Raw genomic sequence first — 18,989 nt, 5'->3', positions numbered from 1 at the left:
CTATAGGTGCACGCCACCACACTTGGCTAATTAAAATTTATTTATTTAGTAAATAGAGATGAGGTCTCGCTATGTTGCCCAGGCTGGTCTCGAACTCCTAAGCAGCATCATTTTTTCTAGGTGTTAAACTGGCAACAACCGAATTCCCAGCATAAGGATTATGCTTAAAATATCTAACTCTCTGATGAAATATCTTCAAAGAATATTTAATGACCTTAAATCTCAGACAAAAAGGTAAGGAGACAAAATGAGGAACCCATTTCCGTACAACCCCAATTTGGAAAAACACATATGCAAGTATACCCATGTTAAAAAATATAGAAGAAAAAAAGGCTTTAAGGAAAAAAAATTAATAGTAATGATTTAGGATGGGAATCGCGTTAATATTCCCAATAATTTTATATATTTTAAAAATCTATAATTTTATCGGGGAAAACGTTATGTTGCGGAAACTAATTGATCGATTGAGTGATTGGTTAATAGACAGTGTCCGATGACTCATATAATCCCCCGGTTCGAGTCCCCTTTAGGCCACAGACGTTTCGCGCCTTCTCGGGTGTCCAAGTCGCGCATCCGTACAATGAGGGGTAATATACAAGATTACCTGAGTTCTTCTTACTGTAAAAACACCCGTGTCTTAAGGTTTCCCAGTGGAATTTGGGGGCCGGGTTGACTTCGGAGCTGGAGCTCGCAAAGGCCGGGGCTGCTGCAGATTCTGACGCTTTGTGGACCTCCACTACCGCGCGCAGCCGCACTGCAGGTTTTCTTCGCTGCTGGTTAGATCTAAAGCCCACCCCATCCTAGTAAACTGGGACAGCGCCGCTTCTCACATCACTATGGGGGCTTCTGCTCAATGGCGGGGAAAGGCCAGAACTGCTGCCTTAAATGCGCTTTTGCGTCATCCGGTTGCTAACCTCCGGCCACAGCATTCCCTACTCCAAACTGCCACTTTTCCAGGTGTGTTTGTCTAAATATACCCCATTTACAGACTTCTCAGGTGCATCATTAGGAACAGGGCGCTTTGCAGTTTGCAAACCACCTCAGACGACTCCAGGTTTAAAGGATAAAGGATGACATTCTGAGCAAAGTAGCATCAAAATTTTAGATACTTAACTTCCACATTCTAACCATACACCTTTCCAAAGTCTTGTAATACTTTCACATTGTAACTACGCACCTTTCCAAGATCTTGTAGTACATAGGTCAAGTGTGGCAAAACGCACATCGCGAGCCAGCCAGGAGTCGAACCTAGAATCTTCTGATCCGTAGTCAGACGCGTTATCCATTGCGCCACTGGCCCCGAGTTGGGGAACCCGTCTCCGCGATGGCTGATCACCCTTATACAGTTTGAACAGGCTTCCGGGTACCAGCGATCCATTTTGCCCCTGCGCCGCGCTCTGGCTGCTCCGCCTTTCCCCAAAACGCGCTCCACCAATCCGCAGCGGCTTCGTCACGGCGCTCTTCGTCGCACTCCAACCCGCCGCGTCAGCGGCATCTCTCGCGTGAGCTTACTCGCTCACTAGTTTGTCCTCCACCGCCTCCCGTTCAGGCCGGCTATCCTGCGGGGCGGGGAAAGGGGTGGGACGAGGCTGGGCGCTGCGGCCGCTGTGCCAGGGTGACCGGTAGAGCTGTAGCCGAGGTGGCGGCGCGGGGCGGGCGGAGAGAGAAGGAAGGAGGTGGTTGTGCAGGATGGCGACGGCGGCCTACGAGCAGCTGAAGCTGTGAGTCCCACGGGCCAGAGGCCTGAGGCGCGGCGGGCGGGGCGGCAGGTGCGGGCCCTGGCCTCGGGGAGGGCTTCTGAGTCCCGGGCTGCAGATAGGGTGTGGGAGCGCTCCTCGCTTTTACCGGTCTTCCTCATCCGGCGCGGCCTCTCCTAGGCCTCGCCCGAGTAGCCATAGGCCGGGAACCAGCGGCTCGCCGGCCTTTCTCCACCGTGTTCGGCCCCAGCGCCCACGGCTGAAGAGAGAAGCTGCAGACGAGCCTCCACCTAGCCGGGGTCGGCGTTATGATGCAGCCCTTCAGGGCACGCTTGTCCCCACTTTCTATGCAGAGCTAGCGACTAAATTTATCTGCATGACTTAACAGAGAAAAAGAGTTTTACTTAACGGACCTACAGCGGCAGTTTAGAGTCTACACGCAAATCAACAAACCTTTGTTTTGGTTACAGCCTATCTGGGTATCGAAGCTTGCCTGACCACTCTTCAGTGTGCAGAAAAAATTTAAAAGTACAGTCAGTAGTCTTAAGGTCCTGAGGGAGTTTACTTTGGTTTAAATTTTAAACAGCTGCAGCCTAAAGCAGGTTCTTAAGTCTGTGTCGACAGCGAGAGGCTAATCTCGATGATTTTGGTACTGCAAATTGACTTTTCGGTAAATCCAAGTTCTTGAGTCTTTGATAGAGAGGCTCTGAGTCTTTGATAGAGAGGCTCTGGTTGTTAAGAGTTATAAAATAGGTGTTTTTAAGGGCTTTGGTTTGTCTTGGAATAAAAACAACATGTGTTTATTTCCCTTAGTGTTACCCATTAGCATCCACGCTTTTCTTGCCTGTGAATAATTTTGTTGTACTCACTTCGTGTTTAATGCTTTACCCTAGGCCGTTTGAAAATCTGGTGGCCACAGCCTGGGAATATCTGGTAGGAGAAACAAATGTAATTTTTTAGAAGCTTATCTATCCCTATATATAAGCTAAAGTATCTTGGCAGTTAGGCATAGATATCACATTTCCTTTGCAGGGAAATGACACTAAAATGTGGTTTGGGCACTTAAGCTCCTCAGACCAGTAACTTTCGGAAAGGGTCAGCGGAAAGTTAGCGGTGCAAAATTCAGAGAGGTCATCTATTCCACATTGTATGTGTTGCAAAAAAGATGATTGCATTTTCTACAGTGCACCCCCTGTGCCATTTCTGTTTACTGTAATGTTCTTTGAAAACCCTAGCTGCACACTTCCCTCCACATTTTCCTCTCCACCTTTCCCTATTTTCTCCCAGTTTCCCTTTGCAAAGTGCTCACCTTGTCTTTGGTGAAAGAGTTGAAGGAAGTGTCTTCCACTGCGTTTCTGGCCAGGCCACTGTCACATGTGCTCTGCTAGCTAAGTAGGTTGTTGTCTATCTGATAGACACTGAAGAGTTTAATGTGATCCTACACCAGGTCTCAAATGTGTTTAAGCCATATGGAGCCATGGCTTGATGCAGCTTAGCGTGGCAAAGATTGAATAGGATGGAGAACTTGAGAATTATGATGATTGTTTTTCAGCTGCCAAAACACTAAATGTAACCAGTTCAGACCTTAAAACAAACCAAAATCCTCGTATACATAAAAGAGAAAGGAAATTTGTCCCTTAAGTAGTAAGAATGATGTTTTTGTACTGATTTTTGTGAGAAGTGGAAACTCTTAAATTATTTGGGTGATAAAGTCAAACTGGGGTTATGTGAAAGTCATTCTCTCATTTGTCAGTCCTAGCTTTTTTTCGCCCTGAAAAAAAAGTTTTGAGTATTTCTATAAATATGAAGGTACAACTTTTTTGCAACTTTTTCTTTACCAAGGGGTTTATGAGTTAGAATTTCCATTTTTATTCCTTCCTTTTGGCCCTTCCTGCTCTGAGGCTGCTGTTGAAGGTTTTAAAATGTGGCTCCTGCCCTAAGGAGTGTTCTTTTTTGGATGCATTTAGAAGTGAAATTGGTTTCTGTATAAGAATTGGTAGGAGATAGTAGCCATTTTTTAAAATGTGTCTAGAGATGTGTTTTAAGAAATATCCATGCAAAAGAGATAGTTCGATTATTTTATTACAAAAGGATTGCTAAAAGGATTTATTTAAATGTTGAAATGCTTGTTTTTTTCTTTTGTTTCGTTTTGTCTTTAAAGAGACGGGGTCTCATTCTGTTGCCCAGGCTGGAGTATAGTGGTTTGATCATAGCTCACTGCAGCCTCTAACTCCTAGTCTAAGCGAGCCTCCCACCTCAGCCTCTCGAGGAGCTAGGACTACAGATTTACACCACCACACCTGTCCTACCTGGGATTTTAAGTAATAATTCTGTCCGCATTATGCCGTGCTTTTTCTCCAGCCCATCTCCGCCCTGTCGAATTTCACCTTTCTAATGCTCTGGTTTTATCCTCTGCTTTCCTGCTTACAATTTCCACTTCCATCTTACTGACCTATAGGATCAAGCTTGCATTTCTTAGCCATCTGTATATTCTAGCCTCTTTATAATCTGTCGCCTAATTTATTTCCCGTAACTGCCCAGAGCCTTTTCCCCACTTATGCAAAACTTGGCTCATCCCCTTCTAGCTTCAAACTTGGGGTGTTATTTTGATCCTTCTACCCAGAATGCCTTCTTCCTCTCTGTTCTCTTTACATACTGGTCACATCCATGGTAGAGCCAAGAGATCTCAGGTTTTGTTAGTCAGAATGGATATGGATTCATATTTTAACTTGACTACTTGTTTTGTGTCCTGGGCATAGTACTCAATCCTTTGGTGTTTCAGTCTTGTAAATGGGAATGTTGATACTTCACAGGATTATTGTAAGGTTTGAAAGAGAGTTTTTTATATTTTTCTTTTTGTGAGACAGGGTCTCACTTGTCACCCAGGCTGGAGTGCAGTGGTGTGAGCTCAGCTCACTGCAGCCTCAGCCTCCCAGGCTCAAGTGATCCTCTCACCTCAGCCCCACAAGCATCTGGGACTACAGGTGCACATCACCATGCCTGGCTGATTTTTTCTGTTTTTCAGTTTCGCCATGTTGCTGAAACTTGAACTCCTGGTCTTAAGTGATCCATGCACCCTGGCCTCCCAAAGTGCTGGAATTACTGGCATGAGCCACCATGCCTGGCCCAAAGAGAGTTTAGATGAAGTACTTGGTGTACCTCATAGGTACGTTCTTTGAGAAATGTTTTCTTTCCATGTCTTTTCCTTCACTGAGTTCTGGTAACAGTTTTTAAAGCCAAAAATGAAAAATTATTGTAACAGGGGTTAGACACCAAATGTTTATGTGATTTATATATTCTGTCTCTTAGGATCAGTTTACAGTGCACTGACTTTCTCATGGACAAGAGGATGGAAAGCTAGAATGATCAATCCATAGTACTGTTTGAACCACTCATTTTGTCACTTAGAAATGAAATCATTATGTACACAGTTATGTGACGCTTACTGACAGAGATACATTCTGAGAAATATGTTAGAAATATGTTAGGCAACTTCTTTGTACAAACATCAGAATATAATTACACAAACCTAGATGGTACAGTCTACTACACACCTAGGCTATATGGAATAGCCAGTTGTTCCTAGGCTACAAACCTGTACAGCATGTTACTGTACTGAATACTCTAGGCAGTTGCAACACAATGGTAAAGATTTGTGTATGTATACATACATAAACAAGAAAAGGTACAGTAAGTATACAGTATTATAAGCTTATGGGATCACCATCATATATGTAGTCTGTCGTTGACCAAAGCATTGTTACATGGCACATGGCTGTACTTTGTTTCTCCAACCAGTTTACACCTTAACATTTTCTTCTCTAGTCCTCCTCAGTACCTAGCATAGAGTCTTGTGCAGAGCAGCTCCTCAGTGAATCAACTGAGTAAATGAAAGGAACTTTCCAGGATAGACCACGTACTAGCACTGCAAAAAGGACACAGTCTAGGGTAATTTGGAATGTATCCTTTTGAAGAAACACGCTTAAAAGTCATGTCATGTATATTGTCTTCCCAGTGTCTCTGTGAGGTCATAGGTTGATATGTATCCTGTCATTGTTGAAAACAGTCTAATAATTGCCCTTGGCCACAAAGTGAGATCATACAGCCAAGCCATGGTAGAGTTAGCCTTGGAATGCGGCTGGTCCAGAGTCCAGTGATCTTTCCATTCCATTGCATTATCCGTATTACCTTTTTTTCTGTTATCAGATTGCTCTCGCCTTAATCCTCAGACATGCCAGGTATTGAAATGAGTCACTTACAACCAAATATAGTTGACATGTCCCTATGAATTTCCATATGTTTAATGTGGAAAACAGAACATTGATTTGCTCAGAATTTAAAATTCATACTTTTTAAACTTCCAGGCAGTTCTAAATATCCTGTTAGGCTCCATTTTTCTTTTTAAGCCATTTGTATAGGCATGGATAATGTCAGACAGTGATAAATTTGAAATTGCAAAACAATTAGACTGGAAATGTAATTTTTAAGAAGCTTATCTATCCTTATATATATGCTAAAATACCTTGGCAGTTTGGCATAGGTGACACATTTCCTTTGCAGGGAAATGAGATCAAATGCGGTTTGGCACTTCTTATGCTCCTCAGACCTCAAGCTCATAATAACTTTCTGAAAGGTTCAGTGGAAAGTTAGAGGTGCAAAATTATTGGATACGTTTAAAGCGTTTTTTCTTTTTCTTTTAAAAGGTCAATTGAAACCAGGTGTAAGGCAGGGAATCCTTAAGATACTGCATCAGGCTGCGGCATGCCTCTGAAGAATACTGTTTCCTCAGGAAATTGCCATTTTTAAAAGAGTGTCATAACTGTGAGGTCATCAGTCAGGGCAGATATGATCCAACCTTGAAAACAGATGTAATCTAAGCTACCTTGTGATACAGACACATGTAATCTGTTCAATATAATGAACATTCATATTATTCACAGAACTCTCCCGGTGGAGGGAAGGGTGTAGGGTAGCTCGGATTATTCTCATTAGTTTTAGCACAGACAATATGGGGTTTGTATCCAAAGCATTAGTTGGCTGGGAGTTAAGGCTAGTTCAGGCTTACCTAGGCTCACCTGGCTAGCCTAGGTTAGTGCTAGGCTACATCAAATGACTTGGTATGCTTGCTTTAAGTGCATATTCCAGGGCCCGACATTAGGCCTACTGAGTGCAAATCTCTGGGGATGACCAGGGGAAATCTGTGAGTTCAACTAGCTATCCTGGTAGTTTTTATGCACTCTGAAATATTTTAGGGCTAGGCATACATAGCTGAGTTAGGACCAGAATGTGCTGGTAGAAGAGAATTCTTTGGAAGATATGGGGCTCTGGTAGATTGTGCTGTGGATTAGAACTTCAGATTAGGTGGAATTTGGACCTAGTCCTGTGAAGAAGTCTGGTTGAGAGAATGGGTTTTAGAGTATTCAGGGAATAGGTGTAGGTGGGAACACAGAGTTTTGAGAAAGAGGATAGCATTACAATGAGTCTTTCTAGAAACACCAACTGGTTTGGAATTGGGTTGTGCCCCTGGGGAGTCTGTGATGAACTTGAGCTATAGGAGAGGCAACCAGGGAGGGCTCAGTGAGGAGGCACCCAAAGGGAGGATGAATGGGGGAGGTAGGAGCACCTTCCGCCTATGAGTGTAATATGCGTAGGGGATCCTTCTTTACTAAGTTCTTTTCTTTTTGCTCATCAAACCTAGTAAAATATTGTGCCTCTGTCTTTTCAACCAGAGATATATTAAATTTGATCATTAAGACCTTGATTTAATTCTTTTTTTTTTTTGAGTTGGAGTCTCACTCTGTTGCCCAGGCTGGAGTGCAGTGGCACAATCTTGGCTCACCACAACCTCCACCTCCCAGGTTCAAGTGATTCTCATGCCTCAGCCTCCCGTGTAGCTGGGACTACAGGCATGCACCACCAGGCCCAGCTAATTTTTGTGTTGTTAGCAGAGACAGAGTTTCACCATGTTGGCCAGGCTGGTCTTGATCTCCTGACCTCAAGTGATCCACCCCCCTCGGCCTCCCAAAGTGTTGGGATTACAGGCGTGAGCCACTGCGCCCGGCCAAATTCTTTACGTAAGATTTTTAAGGGAATATGTTCTTGCTACAGTTTTATGACATATCACTGTGGCTCCTATGCAAAATAGTGGTTTCATTATTTTTAAAAATTGTGGTAAAATAAAACATTAAATTTACCATCTTAACCATATTTAAGTATACAATTCAGGGGCAATAAGCACATTCCTGTTGTACAACCACTATCACCATCCATCACCAGAACCCTTTTCATCTTGCAAAAATAAACTCTACCCATTAAACAACTTCCCATTTCTATATCCTCCCAGCCCCTGGCAACCACCATTGTACTTTCTGTCTCTATAAATTTGACTTCTCTAGATGCCTCATGAAGTGGCAGTATTTGTCCTTTTATGACTGGTTTATTTCACTTAGCATAATGTCCTTAAGGTTCATCCATTTCGTAGCATGTGTCAGAATTTCCTTTTTTTTTTTTTTTTCGAGGTGGAGTCTCGCTCTGTCACCCAGGCTGGAGTACAGTGATGCAATCTCGGCTCACTGCAACCTCTGCCTCCTGGGTTCAAGCAATTCTGCCTCAGCCTCCCAAGTAGCTGGGATTACAGGTGCCCGCCACCACGCCCAGCTGCTGTTTTGTATTTTTAGCAGAGACAAGGTTTCACCGCGTTAGCCAGGATGGTCTCCATCTCCTGACCTCGTGATCCACCCACCTCCACCTCCCAGAGTGTTGAAATTCCAGGCCTGAGCCACTGTGCTCGGCCCAGAATTTCCTTTTTAAGGCTGAATAATATTCCATTATATGTATGTACCACATTTTGTTTGTTCATTTGTTGATAGACATATAGGTGGCGTTCACCTTTTTGGCTATTGTGTGTAATGCCAGTATGAATGTGAGTATGCAAATACCTTTTTGAAACCCTACTTTCAGTTACTTTGAGTATAGACCCGGAAGTGGAATTGTTGGGTCATACGGGAATTGTATTTTTAATTTTTAGTGGGCCACCATACTGTTTTCCCATAGTGGCCGCACCGTTTTACATTCCCACCCACAAAGCGCCAGGATTCCAATGTCTCCACATCCTAGCCAACACTTGTTATTTTCTATCCTGGTTTTTTTTTTTTTTCCTTCTAGATAATAACCATTTTAATGGGTATGAGGTTGGTAAGTAGTAATGTTTTTGTAGTGGGCCAGTTTTACTCATTGATTTGACAGGATTTTAAAGAGGTCAGTTGTCTGAAATAAGACGGGAATGTTACATGGGAGATAAATGTTTTCAGACACTAGAAAATCACAATGCCAACACTGAAAGAAAATAAAAATATTTGATGTTAATATTATAATTAAAGATATTGCTTTTCTTTAACAAAACTAATTTTTTAAAAACACTCTTAAGAGCTGTTGAATCCCAGGTGACTAAAAGATTAAATGCATTTGTATTAAGTGTAATACCAGAACTGCCTTTGTTGCATTTAGCTTTTAGTCCCAGTTCCACTCTGGGATACTCAAAATAATTAAAAGTAAGGTCTCAAAGAGAGATTTGTATACCCCCGTTCATAGCAGCATTATTCACAACAGTCAAAAAGGGGGAAGCAATCTAAGTGTAGATTCTTTCTTTTTTTTTGTTTCAACATTTTTTGTAGAGATGAGATCTCGCTGTGTTGACCAGGCTGGTCTCAAACTCCTGGCCTCAAGATCCTCCTGCTTTGTTTTTCTTTTTTTTTTAAGACAGGGTCTTGCTCTGTTGCCCAGGCTGGAGTGCAGTGGTGCGATCTTGGCTCACAGCAGCCTCTGCCCCCCAGGTTCAAGTGATCCTCTGACCTCAGCCTCCTGAGTAGCTGAGGCCACAGATGCATACCACCACACCCGGCTAATTTTTGCATTTTTTGTAGAAACGGGGTTTTGCCATGTTGCCCAGGCTGGTCTCTAACTCCTGGGCTCAAGCAGTCCTCCTGCCTCAGCCTCCCAAAGTGCTGGGATTACAGGCATGAGCGCTGTATCCAGCCACTTTTTCTTTTTTATCCCATGCTTGGACAGTAATCCTTAAAAGCAAAATAAGCAACTGAGTGAAGGTAGTCAAAATAGAAGCAATTATTATACAAGTATTATGCCATTTTAATGTATCTTCCATAGTATGTGTCTTATTAATGGGAACCAGAACTCTGGGTAGATACCGGATCCCTTTGTCTTGACAGATACTTGGTAGGATTCTCGTTCAGTTAGAGTTAAATAGTGAATTGGAGGCTAATCATCTCACCAGATAGTTTATGTAGGACCAGAACCCTTTTTAGTGTACAGTATTACTTTGAACCTTAGAGATCTGTTATCAACAGTATAGATAATGACCAAATAATCTTCTTGGATTGAATCTTGTCTTCTGAAATCGATTTCATAAAATAAGTAATATAATAGCTTGTTTGGTGAAGATTTAAACACAAAAATAGCAGTAAAACAATACACACCAGCAAAAATTACACCACTGAATGTTTACTTAATTGTTTTTGACTGTTGAAGTGCTAGAGAGTTAAAGTTAATTTCACTGGCTTTTGAAATGAAGCCTGGGAAGCATAAAACGTAGAATAAAATTTATTACATAAAACAGTTATGCTTCAGATCAGTATTAAGACCAATACAAAAGTGGTGGGAAATGAGAGGAAGAGAACAGTAAGGGCATATATGTAGGTGCTGTGAGTTAGGATGATACCTGCTGTTACGGTTAACAGAATTGTGAGTCATTACTTATAATTACCATCCCTAGAAATGTTGATTCCCTGGCAGTCACTGTTCACATTTTCATTGCTCCAATTCTTAAGCCTAGAGATACCACTTTCAGTGACATTATCAGAGTAGCCTGATGGCAGCATCAGCAACTTAGATTCCAACAGCATCTCTCAGAGAGAGAAGATCAAGCAAAGGCCTCAGGACTTTTGAGCTAGACATCTCTACCTTGATCCATAATTACTCTTATTTGTATACTTTGTTATAATACTTTTTTTTGTTTGAGATGAAGTCTCGCTCTTGTCCCCCAGGCTGGAGTGTGATGGCGCTATCTCTGCTCGCTGCAACCTCCGCCTCCCGGGTTCAAGCGATTCTCCTGCCTCAGCCTCCTGAGTAGCTGGGATTACAGGTGCCTGCCACCATGCCTGGCTAATTTTTGTATTTTTAGTAGAGATGGGGTTTCACCATGTTGGCCAGGCTGGTCTTGAACTCCTAACCTCATGGAGTCTTGCTCTGTCGCCAGCCTAGAGTGCAGTGGCGTGATCTCAGCTCACTGCAACCTCCACCTCCTGGGTTCAAGCAAGCGATTCCCCTGCCTCAGCCTCCCGAGTAGCTGGGACTACAGGCATGTACCACCACACCCAGCTAATTTTTTTGTTTGTATTTTAGTAGAGACGGGTTTCACCATGTTGGCCAGGATGGTCTTAATCTCCTGACCTTGTGATCCACCCGCCTCAGCCTCCCAAAGTGCTGGGATTACAGGCATGAGCCCCTGCGCCCGGCCTATAATACAGTTTTTAAATCTTATTTTTATTTCAATCTTATGTATATGGTTTAAAAGTAAGTAATATACAAAGCTTATAATAACAGAGGCATCTACTTTTTTAAGCAACTTCTGGTATTTTACTCCATATCTATAAAAATGCTCATGTTAGGCTGGGCTGTGGTTTATGTAGCTGTGGTTCAAATGAAGCCTCATGGTATATCATAATTACATTTCTTTATAAAAATGTTTTGTTTTTCCTAGAATTAAAAAGTGCCTTGGTTCTTGTTATTTGCTTGACTTTTTTTTGAGACAGAGTCTCACTCTGTCGCCTAGGCTGGAATGCAATGGCGTGATCTTGGCTCACTGCCGCCTCCATCTCCTGGGTTCAGGCAATTCTTCTGCCTTAGCTAGCGGGGATTACAGGCATGCGCCACCACACCTGGTTAATTTTTGTATTTTAAGTAGAGACAGGGTTTCACCGTGTCGGCCAGGCTGGTCTCAAACTTCTCACCTCAAACGATCTGCCTGCTTCCACCTCCTAAAGTGCTGGGATTACAGGTGTGAGCCACCGCACCCGGCCGAGAAAAACTTTTAATTGCTTATAATGGAGATAGTTTTTCTCTGTGTGTGCGTATGACTTTTGTGCTCTTATAAACAGCTGATTTTATAATAAATACTTTATTGCTGACTGAAATGTACCTATTAAGTTATACCTCCAAAGTTGTATGTGGAAACAAGTGTGACTTTTCAGTTCATTGATTTTTGTCCAAATAATTTTCATTTTAAAGGTCTTACAGGTGAGGAGAGTTTAGATGCATTTATGTAAATACAGGTGGTCAGAGTGTAGGAAGGGTGAGCTGTCGAAGGCAAGCAATATGCATTTCTCTGTTGGCTGTTTATTTAGATGCAAGCTTTGTGTTTTTGTGCCTAATATAAAAAAGTGGAGGAATTTGATTTCTGAGCTTGGTGAATAATAATCTTTTTATGTTAAAAATAGCATTAGTTATTGAAGAGGTAACACACCCTTTGTCTGGAGAAATAAATTATGGCAACTCTGTCCCCCAAAATACAGCTGTGAACTTAAAAGATGTAGACCTCTGAGTATTATGAAGAAAATGGATGTAATAAAGCCCATGGACTTTACTCTGTGGTCAAAACTGTGTCACCTTCTTAAGACCTTTCTGAAACCTGTAACTTTGTCCTGGTTGTAAAAGTAAAGCAGCCGAATAGGAGCAGTGGTGATGGCTTTGTCAAGACACTAAAGACGGTGGAAGTGTAAAAAAACAATGTTAAAACCCAGTGGTCTGAAACCATTTAGTAAAATTTTAATAATGCCTGGAGTCCCCTCTTAGTGCTGAGCATATCATGTGTATTCTGTCATCCACCCTTACCTATCAGTTCTATCTCTTTTTATTTTATTTTACTTTAATTATTTTTTTGAGACAGAGTCTCACTCTGTTGCCCAGGCTGGAGTGCAGTGGTGTGATCTCAACTCACTGCAACCTCTGCCTCCTGGGCTTAAGCGATTCTCATGCCTCAGCCTCCCAAGTAACTGGGACTACAGGCATGCACCACCATGGCCAGCTAATGTTTGTATTTTTGGTAGAGATGAGGTTTCACCATGTTGGCCAGGCTTGTCTCGAACACCTGACCTTAAATGATCCACCTGCCTGGGCCTCCCAAAGTGGTGGGATTACAGGCGTGAGCCACGGCACCCAGTCTCTATCTCTTTTTAGTGGAAAGAAGGCTGAGAATGGCAGCAAGGAATGAAATCCTTTCCTCAAATGAATTTTTAGATGCCTTAGTGTTTGGGTCTCGAGGTGACAAAACTTTTTAAAAATTATTTTAAATGGAAAGACCTTAAATTTTATTAAACCTGGGTTTTAAAAACATTTCTTTAAGTTTTTTTTTTTTTTTTACTAACCAGGGTCAATTTTGAACACAACAATGTATCTGTGCCAGCCTACCAAAGGATGATGTCTTCAAATTCTAGTAATACAGTATGGTGAAAAAAAAAATTATAGCCTTTAGACTTTTACAAAACTAGTTTGAATCCCAATTCCGTGCCTACCATCAGTGAGTCCCCAAAACAAAGCACTGAAATTCCTGGCTCAGCTTTCCCTGGAATGTATTCATCACCTGCTGCATAGCCCCTAGTGCTTGCATAATGCTTAGTATGCGGTAGCCTTTTGGTAAATGTTAATGGCTTACACTTGGAATGCAACTTGTGCTTCCATAAAACATCTTCTGTAGATATGGACTGAAATAGTGGATTTAAAAAAAATGGCTTGAGACTAGATGTCTGGAAGTTCTTTATATTTCTTTGGTTTTAGGACCTCTCACTTTGTTTTCTTTTTATAGCTTTATTGAAGTTTAGTTGACATACAATAAACTACACACATGGAAAAGGGAAGTGTACAGTTTGATAAATTTTGACATTTTTACACCCATGAAGCCATTGCCAGTATTACAATAGTGAACGTATCCGTCACCCTGAAACGTTTCCTCGTGCCTGTAATCCCTCCTTTTTCTCCCCTCCTGCACAAGTTAAACATATATGTGCCATATGATCCAGCTGTTCCACTTCTAGGGAGTTAACCAAGAGAAGTGAACATCTGCCTTAAGACTTTTATACAAGAATGTTCCTAGAACCTTTCCTTTATTCATAGTAACCCAAAACCAAAGTTACCAAATAGCCATCAACAAATGAATGGATCAACAAATTATGATATATCCGTACAATGGAATGCTATTCAGAAATAAAAAGGAATGAACTGTTGTGTTCAGGTTAAATTGAAGATTGCTGTATTTGAAGCAGATTTGCTTTCTTTGTTGTATTGATTTTCCTTTATTTAGCATATCCCCCCAAATGAAGGAAACTAGCCTAATATTTAGTTAGTTACAAATGAACCATAGAAGGTTTTAAGTTACATTTGAGTAATTAAGGATTGATTATTCCTCAGAGAACTTACAGTAAAAAAGAGTCAAAAGAGTTTGTTTTGCTACAGGACATTTTTCTATAATGCCAAATAGCTTATACACAATTGGTAAATAGAAAATGATGTCCATGATGGTTGTGTGGGTTTGAATGAGATTTTTCATAGGCAAGTGGGAGTAGAATTGGAAAGGAAAAAGCCCTCAGATTGGCTGCTGCACAGATAGAACAGATAGAAATTCTTTTAAGTCTGGTTTGTGAACAATAAAGATTAGTTTCTGGAAAAAGAAATAGTTCTTGGACTCAGCCTCCCTCCCCAGCCTTGCTCAGCTTCTGAAAGATTGTATCTTCTCCTGTGCCTACCTTAAAACAACAGTCTCCATCAGTGGCTTGGAGTTCTACTTCAGTCTGCGTCGTTTTAGTGCCTGCAAACTAAAACGCAGTTTTACTTTATTCTGTTAATATTTTGTATATACTGAGTCAGTCCCTTACCATGCTGAGTTGCTTGCCTGAACTATTTGTTTCTTGAGAAACCAACTGTTATTTTTGTTAGACCCTAATTACAAAGTTGCATAAATTTTAAGTAGTCTCTCTCAACCGTATTTCTACCTCCTTTATTTTTTATTTTCCAGAATGAGAAGTTTTTTTCAGGAATATATATGGGTTTCTAAAAAAAAACACCCCCCCGAATGTTAAAGTAATTTATTTTTTAAAATTTCCCGGAAATATTTTATTTAAAATGCATTTCTTACTATTTTTAGCTAATACCTCTTGCTTACTATGCGTCAAATGTTCAAAGTACTTACCAAAGATTAGCTCATTTAATTCACACGATGCTGCATGATGAATCTGGTATTATCGTTATTTTACAGAAAAGGAATAAGAGGATCAGAGAGAATGAGTAACTTACCTAAGGTCACACTACTGGTAGTCTGGTTCTGTAGGCTCTGTTCCTACTATGCTACATTACCTTCTGTACTCTGTTGAATATAATAAACTAGATTTGATTATGGTATTTTTTGTATACATTAAATTGATGGTTTCATAGCAAATCAAAACCTTGTCAGCATCAAATATACAAGTGAAAAGAGTTGCAGTGAACTCATAAGGACAGCAAACTTAACAGCTTTGTCCTTTTAGAAGCTGGGAAAATGATGTCAAATTTATACTCTGTAATTGTCATAATAAGTAGTTTTTTAGAAGTCTTCATTTCATTTGGTTTAGTTATTTATGTTTTACATTTCTTCTTAGGCATATCACACCTGAAAAATTTTATGTGGAAGCTTGTGATGATGGAGCAGATGACGTACTTACCATTGACCGTGTGTCCACAGAGGTTACCCTTGCAGGTATTTTACAGCCAGATTTAGAAGTTTAGGGAGAAAGATTTTATACATAAATTACAATAATTAAAAAACATCACTCAGCGGTATGTCAGTGTGTGGATCTCTGAGTGCATTCTTATTAAAATTTTTATTCTTGCTACCTCATTCATAGGTTGGTGCAAAAGTAATTGCGGTTTTTGCCATGAAAAGTAATGGCAAAAACCACAATTACTTTTGCACCAACCTGTAATTTTTGTGCATCAATTTTATGCTATCTCATTTTTTGTGAAAAGGAGGAATGATCTTGAAAATTTTAGGTAGCATTTTACTGTCTGTAAGGATTTAAAAACATAATATTTATTACTTTTTTTCCCTTAGCTGTATTTTAACAGGATTGGTTTAGATAGCTAAGCTTCTTTCTAGCTGTAAGATTTAAGACATTTGAGAGTGAAAAAGTTGTTTCAGCTTTAAGAGTATGGAATTTTAACAGCTGCTTTTGTTTTGAAAGCTTTCATGACTATGAGGAAATTTAATAAATGAAAAATAAAATATACATCACTGACTAAAACTTGTAGGTGTTCTTAGGCAAATGATGTTTATAAGTTTTATCTACCTATCCAGTTATACTTTGGTTTTGCTTTTCTGGGATGTGAAAAACAAACTTTTTTTTCACTTGTGTGGAACACCCTGACTTCCAAATAGATAAATACGAAATAATTTTGGTGGCAAATTAATATACCATGTGATAACATATTTAGAATTTCATATTTCATTTGTGCAAAGATTCTAATTCACCCCCAGAGTTCTATATTTATTTTTTTCTTAAAGTACAATATTTGAATAACCATAGAGTAGGCATTCAGTAAATAGCCTTTGAGTGGTGAAGTGAAATACGAAAATATATTCCGTGAGATAATGGGGTGTAAGACAAGCATGGCTATAAAATTTCTGTTTTTTTGATTATGTGGTAATTCTGGTAGGTACTATTAGAGCTCTGTTTTAGTTTGATAATTTGACATTTCCTATTTGTCTGTTGCTTGGTGGCTGCTCTCTCAAGAGAGCTGATTGGTTTTAACTAGTGTTAGTACACTTCTCCTAAAGTTTAAATTATACTGCTCTTTATACCATGTTGATACAACCTGGTGTCTTACAAGAGCTTTAATGTGGGTGTATTTTCAGTTATTCTTGATTTTTCAGTAACGTTTTATTTGTAGGTAGAGATTGCAGACCCATTTGAATAGACTGAAAAGCTAAAGGTCATGAATAGTTTGAATGTAAAGATGATGATGCCAAACAGTCATCAGTAAGACACATGATAAAATACTTCCACGCAAAGTCAATACTGATGAGGGACTGACTTGCTGACAGTTTCTTAGCCAGTTTGTTTTCACCATTGGGAATGCAGACTATGGCATTCCCAATAATCCTAATGGGATTATTTTTTCTTCCATGAAAAAGCCTAACATACATTCTAGGAGTTATCACAGTTTTATTGCTGTTACACTCCAGTTTACATAACTTATAGCTCTATCAATAGTGCATTTAAATTTAGGAATGTTGCTTTTCTTAGAACAAATCATGCAAACTGATGTAGTCAAAGTAACTACTGAAATCAAACTAAATTTCTGTTTCTGTTGGTGAGCTTTTTGTGTGTGATTTTTCTTTCTTTCCTTTCTTTTAAAGTCAAGAAAGATGTTCCTCCTTCAGCTGTCACAAGACCAATATTTGGTATACTGGGCACAATCCATTTGGTGGCAGGTAAGAGAAAATAAGCTAAGATGGGCAAAGAAGGTAATTAACAAGGTAGTTAAATTGATAATATTAGAGTGAATATACGATGAAGTAATACTTTGTATCATGCTTTAAGCAGGAAATCTCTTGGTTAAGTATTTGTCATTAATTTTTAAAAGAAATACTCCCCAAATGGTAAAATTTATCAGCGTGAGGTTCTATTATTTAAAAAAAAGTTTTGTATTTTGTTGTATTTCAGTTAGAGTTGAAATCCTTAGCGAGATAATTTTCACAAATGGAGTATGTAAATAATTTTTTTTTTTTTTTTTGAGTTGGAGTTTTATTCTTGTTGCCCAGGCTGGAGTGCAATGGCATGATCTCAGCTCACTGCAACCTCCGCCTCCCGGGTTCAAGTGATTCTCCTGCCTCAGCTTCCTGAGTAGCTGGGATTACAGGTGCCTGCCACCACGCCCAGCTAATTTTTTATATTTTTAGTAGAGACGGGGTTTCACCATATTGGTCAGGCTGGTCTTGAATTCCTGACCTCAGGTGATCCACCCGCCCCAGCCTCCCAAAGTGCTGGGATTACAGGCGTGAGCCACCACGCCCAGCCTGTAAATAAAATTTTTAATGCATCAGGGACCAGGGTATTCTACACCTTCAGCCCTGTGCTAATAGGACATAGTGCATGTTAGCAAATGTTACTTGGTTCTGAGTTGTTAAGAAGGTGATTTTTGTTTAGATTTAATTTGATTGAGCTTGTTTGAAGTTCCTGTTGTTTCAGGCACCATGCTAGATGCTGAGTTATAAAGGATGAAAGGCCATTTTGCCCTGCAGTTCACAGTCTAGTGAGAGAGGTGTGTAAGTAGTAAATTACTGCAGTACAGTGTGACAAGTTCCAGGAGAGACATGTACATGGCAAAATTTTCAGAGAGGGCACTTGTGGGTAGAGTGTGGAACAGACCTGAAGAATTAATTGAGTAGGAAAGGGTTACTCTGTTTTATATATTTCTTGGGTGAGGAGGTGGCAAGGTCAGGATTGGTGTATTGTGCATGATGTTGTGATGACTCCTTGATTCCTGACCATTCATCCTTGTAATATTGCAGCAGTCAGTTAGGTATACTGCCCCAGCACACTTCTCTACCATTTAGAGAGACATGAAGGACATAGGAGTGGTGTGGAAGGGACATTGCCCTGTAGTGTCAGATCTCACGTCCTGATGCTTTAAGCTGCCTGCTGGGAAATGATTAGCAGAGGCCTGTATCCCTTGGGGGTGATGAAAGAGAGAAGTATTTTCTGTCTCTACTTTCCATTTACTAAGACAAATGCTTTGGTTATGAAAAGCTTTTGCTTTTATCTTTTTTGAGAAAAACGTGACCTTTCAGTAAGAATTTTTCTAAATAATGTGCTGGCCTTTCTATTCATAAATTGTAAGGTTGCTTTAAAAATGGGCCTTTTATCTGAGTGGCACAATATAGTCTCATTCTACTAGCCTTTTTTTTTTTTTTTTGAGACGGAGTCTCGCCCTGTCGCCCAGGCTGGAGTGCAGTGGTGCAATCTCAGCTCACTGCAAGCTCCGCCTCCCGGGTTCACGCCATTCTCCTGCCTCAGCCTCTCCGAGTAGCTGGGACTACAGGCGCCCGCCACCATGCCCGGCTAATTTTTTGTTTTTTTAGTAGAGACGGGGTTTCACCGTGGTCTCGATCTCCTGACCTCGTGATCCGCCCGCCTTGGCCTCCCAAAGTGCTGGGATTACAAGCCTGAGCCACCGCGTCTGGCCTCTCTA

The 18,989-nt window shown here is 40.6% G+C and overlaps 1 protein-coding gene and 1 non-coding gene across 3 annotated transcripts in view; one reads left to right on the top strand and one right to left on the bottom strand.

The window, feature by feature from the left end:
• Nucleotides 1-1,227: 1,227 nt before the first annotated feature.
• TRNAR-ACG (transfer RNA arginine (anticodon ACG)) lies at nucleotides 1,228-1,300 on the bottom strand. The gene has a single exon. It is a non-coding gene; the product is annotated as a tRNA-Arg (tRNA).
• Nucleotides 1,301-1,624: 324 nt separating this feature from the next.
• SACM1L (SAC1 like phosphatidylinositide phosphatase) overlaps nucleotides 1,625-18,989 on the top strand; it is a 56,479-nt gene continuing 39,114 nt past the window's right edge. The window contains exons 1-3 of one of the 2 annotated variants that reach the window (XM_032161825.2): nucleotides 1,625-1,721; nucleotides 15,398-15,495; nucleotides 17,155-17,229. In XM_032161825.2, coding sequence (XP_032017716.1) covers nucleotides 1,690-1,721; nucleotides 15,398-15,495; nucleotides 17,155-17,229 — 205 coding nt within the window. In that variant the 5' untranslated portion in view covers nucleotides 1,625-1,689. Of the gene's footprint in view, nucleotides 1,722-4,764; nucleotides 4,864-15,397; nucleotides 15,496-17,154; nucleotides 17,230-18,989 lie in introns of those variants that run through there. The other variant, XM_032161826.2, reaches the window with a different exon arrangement.

The sequence above is a fragment of the Hylobates moloch genome, unplaced genomic scaffold (assembly GCF_009828535.3).
Source record: "Hylobates moloch isolate HMO894 unplaced genomic scaffold, HMol_V3 SCAFFOLD_8, whole genome shotgun sequence".
In the NCBI taxonomy this organism is placed as follows: Eukaryota; Metazoa; Chordata; class Mammalia; order Primates; family Hylobatidae; genus Hylobates; species Hylobates moloch.
The sequence above is the reverse complement of the archived record's forward strand: the minus strand, read 5'-3'. Positions and strand labels throughout refer to the sequence as shown.